The 20,137-nt window shown below is 38.1% G+C and overlaps 1 protein-coding gene across 1 annotated transcript in view; it reads right to left on the reverse strand.

The window, feature by feature from the left end:
• The window catches only part of LOC124265616 (ultra-long-chain fatty acid omega-hydroxylase-like), a 28,987-nt gene that overhangs the window by 5,691 nt on the left and 3,159 nt on the right, over positions 1–20,137 (reverse strand). The window contains exons 3-5 of the mRNA XM_046700403.1: positions 5,083–5,265; positions 1,426–1,550; positions 271–333 (exon numbers count right to left, since the gene is read on the reverse strand). Coding sequence (XP_046556359.1) covers positions 271–333; positions 1,426–1,550; positions 5,083–5,088 — 194 coding nt within the window. The 5' untranslated portion in view covers positions 5,089–5,265. The remainder of the gene's footprint in view (positions 1–270; positions 334–1,425; positions 1,551–5,082; positions 5,266–20,137) is intronic.

Genomic DNA, 20,137 nt, shown 5'->3' on the forward strand with positions numbered 1-20,137 from the left:
TCGCACGCAGTAGAAGCTCTAGGACATGTATGCTAAACTTATTTCTTCAAAAGCATTCCCGCCAGAAGCCAGAAATCATGCTGTTGTTCATCACTAGACAATCTGGTCCAGACTCGCCTATATACAGACCGCCGCCATACAGCTGGAACATACTTAATGCGGCGCTAAATAACAAGCAAGCAAGCAAGCAAGCAAACAAACAAACAAGCAAACACTTTGTATAAGTTTTTGCCGGACACCTCGTGGCCCGAGGTATTCTCTCATACTTACAGGACTCGATCGGTAGCCAGGGCGAGTAAGTCATTCACTGCGTTTACATACGGGTGTGTTTCCCTGAAAGCAAAGTACTCAGCTGTTTAAAAATACAGGGTTCGAACGTAAATCGTTAATTATATACATATACATTAAAATATATTATCTGAAGCAAAATATATCTTTTGTTCGTAAAAATCGGATAATAATGCTATAAGACATTCGTACATTCCCCGAACTCACTTATATTGTCATATTGTGTCCGTTCTTATCCGTGTTGCTGTATCTTATCTTCACCGAACTCACACATATTGCCATATTGTGTCCGTTCTCATCCCTGTTCGTGCATGTCACAATCACCGAACTCACCCATATTGCCATATTGTGTCCGTTCTCATCCCTGTTCGTGCATGTCACAATCACCGAACTCACCCATATTGCCATATTGTGTCCGTTCTCATCCCTGTTCGTGCATGTCACAATCACCGAACTCACCCATATTGTCATATTGTGTCCGTTCTCACCCGTGTTAGTGCATGTCACATTAACCGAACTCACACATATTGCCATATTGTGTCCGTTCTCACCCGTGTTAGTGCATGTCACAATCACCGAACTCACCCATATTGTCATATTTTGTCCGTTCTCATCCCTGTTCGTGCATGTCACAATCACCGAACTCACCCATATTGTCATATTGTGTCCTTTCTCACCCGTGTTAGTGCATGCCACATTCTCCGAACTCACCCATATTGTCATATTGTGTCCGTTCTCACCCGTGTTGGTGCATATCACATTCTCCGAACTCACCCATATTGTCACAACCAAGTCAGCGAGCTTGATCACCGGATCCCGTCAGTCGCCTCTTACGACACGCGTGGGTTACTGAAAATGAATTCTAACCTGGATCTTCACGGGTAATAATTCCTCGTATTATGACAAACTGCTTATTATAAGTCCTCGTTTTCGCCTATGTTGCTGTCCCATGTCCAGTTCTCCGTACTAGTCCTTGCTGCTGTCTAAAAAATTCTCCACACTTTCCGATGGTGCATCATTTTTTATTCTCATTACTTCAAATGACCCTGTCTGTCATTCACCGTTCTTACACATACTGCTGTCTGACAGATCCGCCGTATTCGCCCGAGATGTAAGATATCTAACTCCCGTACTCACCCCTGTTGCTGTATGTTTTCCTTGACCGACATGGCGCATCTCAACAGGATGTCAAATGTACACAGGCCGACCATGTTGAACAACTCGAAGCTGGTGCCTTCCTCCACGTGCTTGTCAATCTTCTCCTGTTAACCAAATCGTGTTAGGTAAGATGCTCACGTCGCAGAATGATCTCAGCTTACATTGGAATCATGTGAATAACTGAATCCGAGTCCTCACTATTTCAAGTAAATAGCAATCGTGAACATCCGGGTTAAAATTGGTCTTCAGTAACCCATGCTTGTCGTAAGAGGCGACTAACGGGATCGTGTGGTCAGGCTCGATAACTTGGTTGACACATGTCATCGTATAACAACTGCGTAGAATGATGCCCATGTTGTTGATCACTGGATTGTCTGGGCCAGACTTCATTATTTACAGACCGCCGCCATATAGCTGGAATATTTCTGAGCGCGGTGTAAACTAAACTCACTCACTCACCCAAGTATATCGCGACCAACTGTTGTGAAGCTCGCTCTGAATTGGGGCACCTAACACGACTTGACCCTCCTATATACAGGTAGTCAAACCCGGAACTTCAGTGTCTCAAGCTTCAACTATACCGTGGTCAGGTCAAGCATAGTGGATAATACTTATTCTGTATAATATGTCACCTAAAGCCTGACGTATAAGCTGACGCTGAAGGATAGGACAACTCAGGGACAGTGATAGTTAAAGGAAGTATACAGGAAGAACTATATACAGTCACAATATCAACATCATCATCAATTATCATCAATCATCATCTTCAGCCATCATCCATCATCATCAGCCATCATCACCATCCATCATAATAAATTATCATCATCCATCATCGGCCATCATCAACCATCATCCACCATCATCAACCATCATCATTAAACATCATCGATCTTCATCAATCATCATCCATTATCATCAAACGCCATAATCCGTCATTATCAACCATCATCCAATGTCATCAACCACCATCCATCATCATAAACCTTCATCCACCTTCATCATCCGTCATCCATCATCATCATCATCATCATCATCATCATCATCATCCATCATCATCATCATCATCATCGATCATCATCGATCATCATCACCATCATCGATCATCATCAATCATCATCCATCATCATCATCATCATCATCATCATCATCATCATCATCATCATCATCATCCATCATCCATCATCATCATCATCATCATCATCATCATCCATCATCATCATCATCATCATCATCATCATCATCATCATCATCCATCATCATCATCATCATCCATCATCATCATCATCATCATCCATCATCATCATCATCATCATCCATCATCATCCATCATCATCATCATCATCATCATCATCATCATCACCATCATCATCATCATCATCCATCATCATCATCATCCACCATCATCATCATCATCATCATCATCATCATCATCATCATCCATCATCATCATCATCATCATCGTCATCATCATCCATCATCATCATCATCATCATCATCATCATCACCATCATCATCATCCATCATCATCCATCATCATCATCATCAATCATCATCATCATCATCATCCATCATTACACATCATCATCATCATCCATCATCATCATCATCATCATCATCATCATCCATCATCATCATCATCATCATCCATCATCATCATCATCATCATCATCATCATCATCCATCATCATCATCCATCCATCGTCCATCATCATCCATCATCCATCATCCATCATCATCCATCATCATCATCATCATCATCATCATCATCATCATCATCATCATCATCATCATCATCATCCATCATCATCAATCATCATCCATCATCATCATCCATCATCATCATCATCATCATCATCATCATCATCATCATCATCATCATCATCATCATCATCATCATCATCATCATCATCATCATCATCATCATCATCATCATCATCATCATCATCCATCATCATCATCATCATCCATCATCATCATCATCATCATCATCATCATCATCATCATCATCATCATCATCATCATCATCATCATCATCATCATCATCATCATCATCATCATCATCCATCATCATCATCATCATCATCATCATCATCATCATCATCATCATCATCATCCATCCATCATCATCATCATCATCATCATCATCATCATCATCATCATCATCATCATCATCATCATCATCCATCATCATCATCCATCATCATCATCATCATCATCATCATCATCATCATCATCATCATCAATCATCATCATCATCATCATCATCATCATCATCATCCATCATCATCATCATCATCATCATCCATCATCCATCATCATCCATCATCCATCATCATCATCATCATCATCATCATCATCATCATCATCATCATCCATCATCATCATCATCATCATCATCAAATCGTCATCATCATCATCCATCATCATCATCATCATCATCATCATCATCATCATCCATCATCAATCATCATCATCATCATCATCATCCATCATCATCATCCATCATCATCATCATCATCATCATCATCATCATCATCATCATCATCATCATCATCATCATCATCATCATCATCATCATCATCATCATCATCATCATCATCATCATCATCATCATCATCATCATCATCATCATCATCATCATCATCATCATCATCATCCATCATCATCATCCATCATCATCCATCGATCATCATCATCATCAATCATCATCATCATCATCCATCATCATCCATCATCATCATCATCATCATCATCATCATCATCATCATCATCAATCATCATCATCCAGCATCATCATCCATCAACCATCATCATCATCCGTCATCATCCATTGTCATCAACATCATCCGTCATCATCAACCATCATCAATCGTCATCATCATCATCCATCATCATCAACCATCATCCAGCATCATCAACCATCATCCAGCATCATCAGCCATCAACCGTCATCATCCGTCGTCATCAACATCATCCATCATCCTCAACCATCATCCATCATCATCAACCATCTTTCATTATCAACCATCTTTCATCATCATCAACCATCTTTCATCAGCATCAACATCATCAAACATCACTATCAACCATCATCATCAACCACCATCATCATCCATCATCCCTCATCATCACCCACCACCATCCATCATCATCAACCATAATCCATCATCATCAACCATCATCCATCATCATCAAACACCATCCATCATCATCAAACACCATCCATTATCATCATCCGTCATCAGACATCATCCATCATCATCATCCATCATCCATCATCATCAACCATCATCGATCATCATCATCATCATCAACCACCATCCATCATCATTATCCTTCATCAACCATCATGCATCATCATCATCCACCATCAACCATCATCATCATCCATCGTCATCATCATCATCAATCATAAGCCATCATCAATCACCATCATCCATCATCATCGTCCATCATCACCAACCATCTCCATCATCACCAACCATCTCCATCATCACCAACCATGATTGCTATTGACACAAACCTGTGTTAACTAATCAGCAGGTGTGCCCTATCACACAAGTGAGGTATCATTTGAACATTGCAAACTTGAAGTTATATGTGTTGTATGCATGTAACATGTCGTAATTGGCTTACCAGCATGGTGTCAATGGCGTTGTTTGAGACGTCGATGTAGGGTTTGAGGATGTCGAAGTGGAAGGCGGGGGTAAGGAGACGACGAGCTCGGTACCAGCGTTGTCCCCCCGGCAATCAGGAGACCCTCCCCAAGCCAGGGTACCAGTGGTTCATATGAGACTCCTATTCCCCTTGGTTTTGGCTCTGTGCAATATCAAGGGTGAAATATCCCTGAATGATAGTTCTTATCATATTTGCATGGAAACACATTTCAAATACACTCTCTCAAAAAAGAAACGCAACCCCTGTTTTTTGGGGTAATGTTTATATCAATTTTAACTGGTTATTACATTTGTATTTTTAAAGAGAATGCCATGAAATTTGACATGGTGAACCTTAGGTCAGCACGGTATAAGGTAACAGTTAATGCAGGTCAGTATCGAACTCTCAATTTACGCTAGGGGGCGTTGTCTTCAGTATCTCGTTGTAGAGCCACGAGCTCTAATCACAGCAGTGCACCTCCTCGGAACAGAACGAATCAGACGGCGGATGTTTTCCTGGGGGGATTGCTCTCCACTCTTCCTGGAGTGCTGCGGCCAGTTCAACCAACGTGTGCGGTTGTGGTGTACGTGCACGAACACGACGATCCAGCTGGTCCCACAGATGTTCGATAGGATTGATGTCTGGCGATCTGGAGGGCCACGGCATCACGTTGACGTTTGAATTCTGTAGGAATGCCACTGTTGCACGAGCTGTATGAGGACGGGCATTGTCATGTTGAAACAACTCCCTCTGTTGGTCGATTATCGGCAGAAGATGTGGCTGTAAGACGTCATCAATGTACCGTTGTGCCGTCAAATTGCCACGAATGATGACCAAGTCTGACCGTTGGTTGTAAGACATGGCTCCCCATACCATGATGCTTCCTCCTCCAAATCTGTCAACCTGTCGAACGCAGTTCGGTGCAAAACGTTCATTTGCTCGTCTATAGACACGTTGTCTACCGTCACGTCGTTGAAGAAGAAAACGAGACTAGTCACTAAACCAGACTCTTCTCCAGTTTCTGAGGGTCCATCTCCTTACGTTAGTACACCACCTGAGACGTTGGCGTCGATGTTGGCGTTTCAAGACGGGCCCAACAACTGGTCTTCTTGCACGTAAATTTGCCTCATGTAAACGGTTCCTGATGGTTTGGGCCGATACTCTCCTCAAACCTGGCACCTGTGTTGCAGTGATGGTGGGTGTGGCATGCCGATTACGTAGGTGGCTGAGTCGAATAAAGCGATCCTGAGCCGGTGTGGTGATCCTAGGTCTACCGCTCCTGGGACGATCTTCAATTGCATGGAAATGTGTGTAACGATTCCAAAGTCGTGAGATTGTTGTTTTGTGTACGTTTAGATGACGGGCAACTGTTCCAAAGCTTTCCCCGGCCTCAATGCGACCAATGGCAATATTTCGATTTGCTGTACTCAAACGGGGCATTTTCGAACTTGATTTGCAGAGCAAAATATGAGAGAAAAATTACAAACTACGCGTGCTTTTAAAACCCTCTACATGAACTGTGTTTTCAACGATTTGCACGTGCAACAGGCTTTTAGCATTTTGTACATGACAATTTCGCACTTTCTCAAATAACACGGATACAAAGGTCATCATGTGTGAAAATGGTTCCGTTTGGGAGCTTATACTGATCAGATGGGAACGTATTAACAGTATTTTGAAGAAAATTCTAATAACACGTCACAATTTAATTCTGGACTCACAAAAGTCCAGAAACTCTCCGCACTGTGGGCACTTTCTGACAAGGGATTTGACCTAATTAAACATGCAGTTGTTATGAATATATGCCAAGGATGAAAAAATGAAAAAAAATTCTTTCGAAAACTTTAAATTTAAACTCGCTCGCCCATGGGCAGGCCCATGGGCGAACAGTGGCCCATGGGCGAGAATGTTTAATTTCGATCAGAATTCATGTTTTGGAGGTTGTAAATGAATGAGTGTATGTTTGTAAGCATCATGAAACAAATTTCGACTCATTTTGACTTAATTCGACTAATTTAGAGCGATATTAAAAAATCTCGCCCATGGGCGAAAAACATTTTGGCCCATGGGCGAGAATATTGACTTTTACTCAAAATACATGTTTTCCCATGTTTTTGAGGTTGTAAATGAATGAGTGTATGTTTATAAGCATCATGACACAAATTTCAACTCATTTTAACTTAATTTGACTAACTTAGAGCGATATTAAAAAATCTCGCCCATGGGCGAAAAATAGGTTGGCCCATGGGCGAGAATATTGACTTTTACTCAAAATACATGATTTTCCATGTTTTGGAGGTTGTAAATGAATGAGTGTATGTTTATAAGTATCATGAAACAAAACTCAACTCACATTGACTTAATTCGACTAACATAGAACGATATTAAAAAATCTCGCCCATGGGCGAAACACATTTTGGCCCATGGGCGAGAATATTGACTTTTACTCAAAATACATGATTTTCCATGTTTTGGAGGTTGTAAATGAATGAGTGTATGTTTATAAGTATCATGAAACAAAACTCAACTCACATTGACTTAATTCGACTAACTTAGAACGATATTAAAAAATCTCGCCCATGGGCGAAACACATTTTGGCCCATGGGCGAGAATATTGACTTTTACTCAAAATACATGATTTTCCATGTTTTGGAGGTTGTAAATGAATGAGTGTATGTTTATAAGTATCATGAAACAAAATTCAACTCACATTGACTTAATTCGACTAACTTAGAACGATATTAAAAAATCTCGCCCATGGGCGAAACACATTTTGGCCCATGGGCGAGAATATTGACTTTTACTCAAAATACATGATTTTCCATGTTTTGGAGGTTGTAAATGAATGAGTGTATGTTTATAAGTACCTTGAAACAAATTTCAACTCATATTGACTCCATTTGACTAACTTAGAGCGATGTTAAAAAATCTCGCCCATGGGCGAAACACATTTTGGCCCATGGGCGAGAATATTGACTTTTACTCAAAATACGTGATTTTCCATGTTTTGGAGGTTGTAAATGAATGAGTGTATGTTTATAAGTACCTTGAAACAAATTTCAACTCATATTGACTCCATTTGACTAACTTAGAGCGATGTTAAAAAATCTCGCCCATGGGCGAAACACATTTTGGCCCATGGGCGAGAATATTGGCTTTTACTAAAATACATGATTTTCCATGTTTTGGAGGTTGTAAATGAATGAGTGTATGTTTATAAGTACCATGAAACAAAATTCAACTCATATTGACTTAGTTCGACTAACTTAGATGGATGTTAAAAATCTCGCCCATGGGCGAAAAATAGGTTGGCCCATGGGCGAGAATATTTACTTTTATTCAAAGTATATGTTTTCCATGTTTTGGAGGTTGTAAATGAATGAGTGTATGTTTATAAGTATCATGAAACAAAATTCAACTCATATTGACTTAATTTGACTAACTTAGAGTGATATTAAAAAATCTCGCCCATGGGCGAAAAAGAGGTTAGCCCATGGGCGAGAATGTATAATTTCGATCAGAAGTCATGTTTGGGAGGTTGTAAATGAATGAGTGTATGTTTAAAAGCATCATGACACAAATTTCAACTCATTTTGACTTAATTTGACTAACTTAGAGAGACATTAAAAATCTGGATTATTTACGGTAACATGGATTAGCTAATAGCGAATTGCCGGGAGACCCACTTTCACACGATCACTCAACCATACCCATTGCCGGTTGAGCCAAACCATTTTCAACTCTTGTTCTCTTAAAAGTGGCTTTCCCGGACTATAGCTATCAGCACACCCCAATCCGACCATCTGTCATTAATTACCTGTCATGAGCTATCAGTTGTATTATTGAAGCTCTCGCCTATTGTTTCATTACTTAATTGTTTCACGGATTGGTATGTAGTCACTCCAAATTCACCCATATGTGCGTGACTGTCCTCTCCGACGTCCGCGCCCACCTCTCAACCCTAGCAATCTCGATCCACTTTCTGCTCACTATGCCATCTCACTTCATCCAACCACCTGTCTTCTCAGCCGCCTCTATATTCCTTCACAACTCTACCTCCAACAACTACTGTCTCCTCCGAGGTCCGCGCGCCTACAGCCACCACCGACCCCGCCGCCTCTCAAGTACCATCCATAACAAACTCCACGGTCAAGGCCGCCCATAGCCCCTCAATTACTACACTCGCTCAGCCTGCCTTGCCCCCTCAATGCTCCCATACCACCCCTTCACCCCACCCACCCTAGAAGGACTTACAAGGTCCTTTCATACGTTGGCGACTGTGCACAAATTTAGCCATCACTTAAAACACAAGTATCCTACTATTATAAACCTGGTGTATCTAAATTTACTTCAAATGTTTTTAGACATACGTACCCTCTCAAGAAGACAAAACTGTGAAACCCGTAAAGGTCCGGGTCAGAATTGGCCTTCAGTAACCCATGCTTATCGTAAAGGTGACTACCGGGATCGGGTGGTCAGGCTCGCTGGCTTGATTGACACATGTCATCGGTTCCCGATTGCGCCGAACCCGTGAAGATCCGGGTTAGAATTGATCTTCAGTAACCCATGCTTATCGTAAGAGGCGACTAACGGGATCGGGTGGTCAGGCTCGCTGGCTTGGTTGACACATGTCATCGGTTCCCAATTGCGCTGATCGATGTTCATGCTGTTGATCACTGGATTGTCTGGTCCAGGCTCGATTATTTACAGACCGCTGCCATATAGTTGGAATATTGCTGAGTGTGGCGTAAAACTAAACTGACTCATCCAACTGCTTAGATCGATGCTCAATTTGTTGATCACTGGATCGTCTGGTATAGACTCGATTATTTACAGACCGTCGCCATATAGCTGGAATATTGCTGAGTGCAGCCTAAAACTAAACTTACTCGCTCACTCACTCCAAACTGTGAAAATTAGGAACACCTCTAGCTACCAACAATGTCAACAAGAACATAATGGAGTCCCTGCATCAATACATCTTCAAGACTAAACGAATCGATAAATTATTCTAGACCAATATCTGTACGCAAATAATTAAATGTAACTGCAAGTTCAAGGTTCCTAAGCACGTACGTACAATGCACATTTACCCTACCTCATGTAATAATGTCCATCTCTGATTGATTCACGTGACCTTGAACAAATGGTGGACGGAAAAAAGTCATAGGAAAAAAAGTCATGAAAAAAGACATAGAAAAATAACTATTATAAAACATCATGTCCTCCAGTTATTTACTTTGTTTATACTATTTCACTTTCAAGTTAATTATTCCTTTAGTGTGACGCTTTAAGCAATTGGATCTTATCAAAACAGGAGAGATGAACAGATTGTGGGATTTAAAGTCACAAGTCACCTGATTGTTTATTTAACTAGCTTTGAGCTTGACGATATCACAGCGATTAATGAACTCATGGGATTATCAGTTAATGCTCTTACTCAAATGGCTCCCTTCTAGCAGCTAATATAAGACTCGCTGGCCGTCAGACTGTGATCCAAACTCTTCATGGCATTGGCTGGAACATTCGGTTAAATATAATAAAAATATGCTGGGACAACTGACTGATGTAGTGCTGTTGCAGATCAAAGTGTTATGATGACAGTGCATTTTCTGATGTCATGTATTTTACTTGAATGATTACATTAATTTTATAAGTTAGGTTCAAATGTGGTAGTGCTGTTGATGATAATATTGTTATGACTTGTTAAAAAAATACATCATCAATACTGACCTTTTTGAGTTTATGACTTTTTCCTATGACTTTTTTCCTACCCAAATCTATTACTTTTTTCCCTATGACTTTTTCTACAACCGAACAAATTACAATGTATGCCGGGTGCACGGTTGTGCACTGCTTAGGTGGTGTTGTACAAATCATTAGGCAGAATAAATCATTTATATCCCGCCCCATTGAAAAAACGGTATCTTCCCATAAGACAGACAAAATAGTTTATTTATGTGTCACGTGAATGTACATAAGATAGACCTCCCAAAAAGCCAGACCGCTTAAAACAGCACGTTTTATGGTTGGTTGCATAAGGCTTAATGAAGCTGTACCCTTGAAAATGTGCATCCACGGCAGTCAGTAAACCGTGAAGCAGTGGTTCAAATCGACTGGTCAATACCTTGTTAGTGAAATATATGACTGAATTTCAAGCTATATTTACATGAAGAGAGATTTAAGATATTTTTGCCTAAGGTTATGTATAAATATGGTTTTATAAAATCTTTCTATGATGTATATTTTGACCCTCTAGATAACAGTGTTTCATAAGCCTGTTAAGGCTGGATGTATATAAAACATTATGCGTTTATGTTATATGTATTATATATCTTGTTTACATACATGGGGCACTTTGATAAACTATGTCTAGCTGTCTGTCTGTCTTTAAACATTCGTTAAGATAAATTCTGTTTACTATTGTGATGCGGTGTATTCGAGGATTTTTGCGTCCCGTTTTATCCACCTAGCCGAAGGTGTCAGTGACAGTTGCTACTACTTATGATAGGAATTAATTTGACGTTTTGTTTATCCAGTTCTTGTGTATTCTGTTATATTTTATATGTACCGGTGAGGTATTAATAAAAGCAATGTTTTGCTTGTTTACCAAACCAGATTCTCTGATAATATAAATATGTTTAAACCATATGTTCAAAACTGAAATACAATATGAACATGCACACAATAGCAAAATTGAAAAGCACATCTTGCCAAACAAAGGTTTTCAAGAGCATATACGCATAAATGTGCACGTCTTGAGAAAGGTCAAAGTTCCTATTCCTGTCTCAGTAAACAGGGTTGTTCAATCACACATATATACACACCAATTTTGCATGACAAATAAGTTGATGCACAAAGAGAATTTAACACCATTTCGACACCTTATAATACAATCAATTCGAGATTTCCTTAGAATGTACGATATTTGGCTGCGCGATAAGCGCAGTCAGTCTTTTTAAAAACACCCTCACGAGCACCTGTACATCTCACACCTAGCCCAGAGTGATCAATGGATTGTATATATTTGGAAAGCAAAATACACTTGAAAGTCGTGGCTGTATAACTCCAATACACAAGACCAACGGATGGGACACAACGACTTTTCGACGCAAATTGCCGCAGGCGCTTTGCGGAAATTACGTAACTGAACGCGGAGATACACTAAACGTCATCGTTCCGCTCCGTGACCTCGTCTTTGCGAGCCACACTGAAATACTCAACTAAGGTGAAACTCAGAATGATGAAATTGGAAATGAGGAAGAAACCAGCTAAATCAACATGTGGATGACAACACAATAGCTTGAAAATCTCTCTTGAATTCTTATGACAATGCAATATCTGTTGAGACCATGATAATTTGAACAACGGAGAAAGTTATATGGATATACAACTTCTTTATTATATTGTAAAGCGGCGTTTCGGCGCCCCTAACAGGCAGCAGGGGTTACCTGGGATACGAGGACACACATGAATGAGCGTGCAGGGCAGGTTGTTCCGTTTGTAATATGGTCCAGGATATTTTGGCTGCCCATAAAATTGACGCTGTGACTTCATTCATTCATTTATGTCAATATACATATTATCATCATCATCAATCTCATCAACAGTATTATGAAATACAACCATTAGGCAATATTAGCACTACCACCATGATACAAACATACATTATTATAAAATATCACATTATACACAATATCACAAGCATACATCATTATTCATAGTCCCACAAGGTGAGACACACCGTAAGCAAGTGGAGTCTCGACATCATCTTGCAGCAGTCTACCTAGCCGTTCTTCAAGCTGGCGATATTTGTTTTCTTAGGTCTCACACAACCACGACCCTGCAACTACATCAATGTTATTTCTGTGTAGTTCTGTTATGACCTTATCAGATTGATATGTCAACGAGATAAGTGATGTGTTCAGTTTAAACATAACACCAATCATTAATTTAATGACTCACTCGTGTTAGTGTCAGTTCAGGTGAACTCTGTTCACGGGCTCAGCGCAGTGGTAAGGTGAACCGTAATCCCATAAAACCAGTGAGGCATGAAGTCCCACATAGCCTAATGAGCGGTATCTGCCTAACTGGATAATTTTAGGCCTAAAAAGTGTATCACCTGTTGTTTCAAGAGATTAGCATGGTTCAGTGACCTGAAACCTTTAAAATATCTGCTGGCAAACTGGGGACACCCCGTTTCGGCGTAGCTGCTAAAACCGTTATCAAGCAACTGATGTCTACTGGGTAGACCCGTAAGTTAGACCAGAGACCATATAATAGATCTATTATATGGTCTCTGGTTAGACTACTGGGTCGAGGTAAAATCCTTGGATGTTTGATGTTGTGACGACGGTGTTGTTTTAAGGGAATAGGACACTAGCTTTCTACCAAATGTAAAATGTGTTAACTCAGCTCACCCTACATTTCGTGGTGAAAGATACCTTTGTGTAAATGGTTATAAGTTCATAGTGAAAAGAGGAAAAGGGGAGAATGGATCTCGTGAAAATGCATGCAGAAAGACTGCATACAGATCAACACTCTCAACTGTCTTAACGACATAGTTTCTAAAATACCGAGAGACCACATCCACGGACCTGTGCATAACGAGGTCAAGGTAAATCTTTTCGGCTGTTGCAAAATATTGACAATTTTTAAAAGGTAAAATCAAACTCAGTCTTGAATATATTGTGTATTCCTCATTGCCTAATGTAAAGACTACATATTAATACTATGGATAGTTCAATGTATAGTTTAAACATGTTTTCTTCAAGTAATCATGACGGGATTGGCAAACAAACATAAACATGCATGTCAATGCCGCTCCATAACAATAATACAATTACATAGATAGTGATGTACACTGTCTGCAAAACATAATGTGTGCAAATCATAATGGCAATCCACAAGGGCAATATTTAAAATATTGCATGCAACTTACTCTCTGGTGTCCTCCGATCAGTTAGACGTCCCAGACACGTCAAATCAACATAAGTTATGGTTGGTTGCACGCAGGTACACTGCACTGTTACCTTTAACAAAGTTATGTGCTTAAGAATATATTAAGCCATATAATTAATAGGGCTGTAATGATGCATCAAACTATCGATGAATTGCAATTATTCCGAAAGCAATTAATCGATGGTAGAAATGAAAAATTATCGATCCATCAATAGAATGTGTGACTATCGATAGCTTAGTGATGGTTATTTATTCTTATTAAATATTTGTGTTGTTTTGATTTTTTTTATTGTTAAGGTGCAAACCTGCAGCTTCATTGAGTTTATGTTTTAACTGTTTACTCCATCTTGGTTTCAAGTTTCTTGTCAGTTATTCATAGGGGGGAGCAGAGGAAGCCCAACAGCCATTCGTATCCACCATTGTACCGCTGGGAGTAACTCAATTAGTTACATGGGAAATCTATAATCCTGTTTTGATCAAAGTGAACATTATGAACACAAACTGTGAGAAGCCGAAGTCAATTAATATTAGTATTCTGATCAAAGTATTTCTGCACAAAAAAGTAACAAACTCATAATTAGTGTTAAAATATACCACTAACCACTAATATGAAAACATCTCGTTAGTCTATGGGACGGGTCTATTACGCCACTGGGTAAAACTAGGTTTGTAATCACAGTCACGCCTGATTGATCCAAAGTTGTCTGATAATTGGCGTGTCTGACAAATGGGATGTCTAACTTATGAGAGCAAAAGCATACATGGAATTTGAGACCCCCTTCTTCATCTCGGTTAAATGTGTGTTTAGCAATAATAAATCCTAAATAAAAAAACCCAACTTGCTTATATATACAGGATGTACAGGAGGACTGCAACAGTCACAATGGATTGACATGAGAGTGACGATGAGAGCTATCGGGATAGGTTTGTATGTTGAGGTACACTATCTTCTTATAAGTTTTCATTACTATCAATGCATCCCACTAATATATGATAACATTCATGATAACAGCACTCCGTGTCCAGCTCGTTAAACGACACAATAAAAATACAATTAATATAATAGACTCACTCCCTTAAACCTCGGGCGAAGAATAGCCGTGACGGGCAGACGGGAATTACAAAATAATTGATCACAAAATATTAAAACAGAAACGTGCGAACCTGGGTAGGTACACCTCGCAAGTGTGGGGTTGCCCACGATAGAAGTTATTCAACAATGAATACTATGACGACATACCGAGTGTCACGTAGAATAAAAACACAGTTTTGATGCTTTTTTTTCCTTTGTGAGGAGGTTTGACAAGGCCCTTCGCTCCCGAGTGGTGACGTGTGACGTCCTGGGCAGGAAGTGACAGTGTATTGACTTCTCTCCTTAATTACCCAGTTGGGGCTCCCTAATTGACCTTTATTTGTTCTGAAGCAGCATGGACTATTTATTTTATTTGGAAGTGGTTATTGGCAAATGTCAATAGGATTGACAAGACATATTTCAATGCAGTTACATTTTTTTAAGCTCTCACAATACTGTTTATGTTCCAAGAATTACAAATTAACAGTAATATTTCATATTCAACAATTTCTTAATTTTGACTGTTCTGACGTGTATGTTTTGATATTATCTGTTCGTACACGCATACCATTGACGAGCCACATTTCATGGCATTACTTCTAATGTTTTAAGTGCCTAGTGACTACATATGATGAGGTAGGTGAGAGCTAAAGTAATAATTAATATGTTTATAATAAGGGATAAACCACCATACCCCAAAACATGGAAAACATATATTTTGAGTAAAAGTAATTATTCTCGCCAATGGGCCAACCTATTTTTCGCCCATGGGCGAGATTTTTTAATATCGTTCTAAGTTAGTCGAATTAAGTCAATATGAGTTGAATTTTGTTTCATGATACTTATAAACATACACTCATTCATTTACAACCTCCAAAACATGGAAAAACACATATTTTGAGTAAAAGTAAATATTCTCGCCCATGGGCCAACCTATTTTTCGCCCATGGGCGAGATTTTTTAATATCGCTCTAAGTTAGTCGAATTAAGTCAATATGAGTTGAATTTTGTTTCATGATACTTATAAACATACATTCATTCATTTACAACTTCCAAAACATGGAAAATCATATTTTGAGTAAAAGTCAATATTCTCGCCCATGGGCCAAACTATTTTTTCGCCCATGGGCGAGATTTTTTAATATCGCTCTAAAGTTAGTCGAATTAAGTCAAAATGAGTTGAATTTTGTTTCATGATACTTATAAACATACACTCATTCATTTACAACCTCCAAAACATGGAAAAACACATATTTTGAGTAAAAGTAAAATATTCTCGCCCATGGGCCAACCTATTTTTCGCCCATGGGCGAGATTTTTTTAATATCGTTCTAAGTTAGTCGAATTAAGTCAATATGAGTTGAATTTTGTTTCATGATACTTATAAACATACATTCATTCATTTACAACCTCAAAACATGGAAAAACACATATTTTGAGTAAAAGTCAATATTCTCGCCCATGGGCCAAACTGTTTTTCGCCCATGGGCGAGATTTTTTAATATCGCTCTAAGTTAGTCGAATTAAGTCAATATGAGTTGAATTTTTGTTTCATGATACTTATAAACATACATTCATTCATTTACAACCTCCAAAACATGGAAAAACATATATTTTGAGTAAAAGTAAATATTCTCGCCCATGGGCCAACCTATTTTTTCGCCCATGGGCGAGATTTTTTAATATCGTTCTAAGTTAGTCGAATTAAGTCAATATGAGTTGAATTTTGTTTCATGATACTTATAAACATACACTCATTCATTTACAACCTCCAAAACATGGAAAAACACATATTTTGAATAAAAGTCATTATTCTCGCCCATGGGCCAAACTATGTTTTCGCCCATGGGCGAGATTTTTAATATCGCTCTAAGTTAGTCGAATTAAGTCAATATGAGTTGAATTTTGTTTCATGATACTTATAAACATACATTCATTCATTTACAACTTCAAAACATGGAAAAACATATATTTTGAGTAAAAGTCAATATTCTCGCCCATGGGCCAAAATGTTTTCGCCCATGGGCGAGATTTTTAATATCGCTCTAAATTAGTCGAATTAAGTCAAAATGAGTTGAAATTTGTTGTCATGATGCTTACAAACATACACTCATTCATTTACAACCTCCAAAACATGGAAAAACACATATTTTGAGTAAAAGTAAATATTCTCGCCCATGGGCCAACCTATTTTTCGCCCATGGGCGAGATTTTTTAATATCGTTCTAAGTTAGTCGAATTAAGTCAATATGAGTTGAATTTTGTTTCATGGATACTTATAAACATACACTCATTCATTTACAACCTCCAAAACATGGAAAAACACATATTTTGAATAAAAGTCATTATTCTCGCCCATGGGCCAAAATGTTTTTCGCCCATGGGCGAGATTTTAATATCGCTCTAAGTTAGTCGAATTAAGTCAATATGAGTTGAATTTTGTTTCATGATACTTATAAACATACATTCATTCATTTTGCAACTTCAAAACATGGAAAAACATATATTTTGAGTAAAAGTCAATATTCTCGCCCATGGGCCAAAATGTTTTTCGCCCATGGGCGAGATTTTTAATATCGCTCTAAATTAGTCGAATTAAGTCAAAATGAGTTGAAATTTGTTTCATGATGCTTACAAACATACACTCATTCATTTACAACCTCAAAACATGGAAAAACACATATTTTGAGTAAAAGTCAATATTCTCGCCCATGGGCCAACCTATTTTTCGCCCATGGGCGAGATTTTTAATATCGTTCTAAGTTAGTCGAATTAAGTCAATATGAGTTGAATTTTGTTTCATGATACTTATAAACATACACTCATTCATTTACAACCTCCAAAACATGGAAAAACACATATTTTGAGTAAAAGTCAATATTCTCGCCCATGGGCCAAAATTTTCGCCCATGGGCGAGATTTTTTAATATCGCTCTAAGTTAGTCGAATTAAGTCAATATGAGTTGAAATTTTGTTTCATGATACTTATAAACATACACTCATTCATTTACAACCTCAAAACATGGAAAAACATATATTTTGAGTAAAAGTCAATATTCTCGCCCATGGGCCAAAATATTTTCGCCCATGGGCGAGATTTTTTAATATCGCTCTAAAATTAGTCGAATTAAGTCAAAATGAGTTGAATTTTGTTTCATGATACTTATAAACATACACTCATTCATTTACAACCTCCAAAACATGGAAAAACACATATTTTGAGTAAAAGTAAATATTCTCGCCCATGGGCCAACCTATTTTTCGCCCATGGGCGAGATTTTTAATATCGTTCTAAGTTAGTCGAATTAAGTCAATATGAGTTGAATTTTTGTTTCATGATACTTATAAACATACATTCATTCATTTACAACTTCAAAACATGGAAAAACACATATTTTGAGTAAAAGTAAATATTCTCGCCCATGGGCCAACCTATTTTTTCGCCCATGGGCGAGATTTTTTAATATCGTTCTAAGTTAGTCGAATTAAGTCAATATGAGTTGAATTTTGTTTCATGATACTTATAAACATACATTCATTCATTTTACAACTTCCAAAACATGGAAAAACATATATTTTGAGTAAAAGTCAATATTCTCGCCCATGGGCCAAAATGTTTTTCGCCCATGGGCGAGATTTTTTAATATCGCTCTAAATTAGTCGAATTAAGTCAAAATGAGTTGAAATTTGTTTCATGATGCTTACAAACATACACTCATTCATTTACAACCTCCAAAACATGGAAAAACACATATTTTGAGTAAAAGTAAATATTCTCGCCCATGGGCCAACCTATTTTTCGCCCATGGGCGAGATTTTTTAATATCGTTCTAAGTTAGTCGAATTAAGTCAATATGAGTTGAATTTTGTTTCATGATACTTATAAACATACACTCATTCATTTACAACCTCCAAAACATGGAAAAACACATATTTTGAATAAAAGTCATTATTCTCGCCCATGGGCCAAACTGTTTTTCGCCCATGGGCGAGATTTTTTTTAATATCGCTCTAAGTTAGTCGAATTAAGTCAATATGAGTTGAATTTTGTTTCATGATGCTTATAAACATACATTCATTCATTTACAACCTCCCAAAACATGGAAAAACATATATTTTGAGTAAAAGTCAATATTCTCGCCCATGGGCCAACCTATTTTTCGCCCATGGGCGAGATTTTTAATATCGTTCTAAGTTAGTCGAATTAAGTCAATATGAGTTGAATTTTGTTTCATGATACTTATAAACATACACTCATTCATTTACAACCTCCAAAACATGGAAAAACACATATTTTGAATAAAAGTCATTATTCTCGCCCATGGGCCAAACTGTTTTCGCCCATGGGCGAGATTTTTAATATCGCTCTAAGTTAGTCGAATTAAGTCAATATGAGTTGAATTTTGTTTCATGATACTTATAAACATACATTCATTCATTTGCAACTTCCAAAACATGGAAAAACATATATTTTGAGTAAAAGTCAATATTCTCGCCCATGGGCCAAAATGTTTTTCGCCCATGGGCGAGATTTTTTAATATCGCTCTAAATTAGTCGAATTAAGTCAAAATGAGTTGAAATTTGTTTCATGATGCTTACAAACATACACTCATTCATTTACAACCTCCAAAACATGGAAAAACATATATTTTGAGTAAAAGTCAATATTCTCGCCCATGGGCCAACCTATTTTTCGCCCATGGGCGAGATTTTTTAATATCGTTCTAAGTTAGTCGAATTAAGTCAATATGAGTTGAATTTTGTTTCATGGTACTTATAAACATACACTCATTCATTTACAACCTCCAAAACATGGAAAAACACATATTTTGAATAAAAGTCATTATTCTCGCCCATGGGCCAAAATGTTTTTCGCCCATGGGCGAGATTTTTTAATATCGCTCTAAGTTAGTCGAATTAAGTCAATATGAGTTGAATTTTGTTTCATGATACTTATAAACATACATTCATTCATTTACAACTTCCAAAACATGGAAAA

Source organism: Haliotis rubra, unplaced genomic scaffold, assembly GCF_003918875.1.
Source record: "Haliotis rubra isolate DU_JTF1 unplaced genomic scaffold, ASM391887v1 Scf988, whole genome shotgun sequence".
Taxonomy (NCBI): domain Eukaryota; kingdom Metazoa; phylum Mollusca; class Gastropoda; order Lepetellida; family Haliotidae; genus Haliotis; species Haliotis rubra.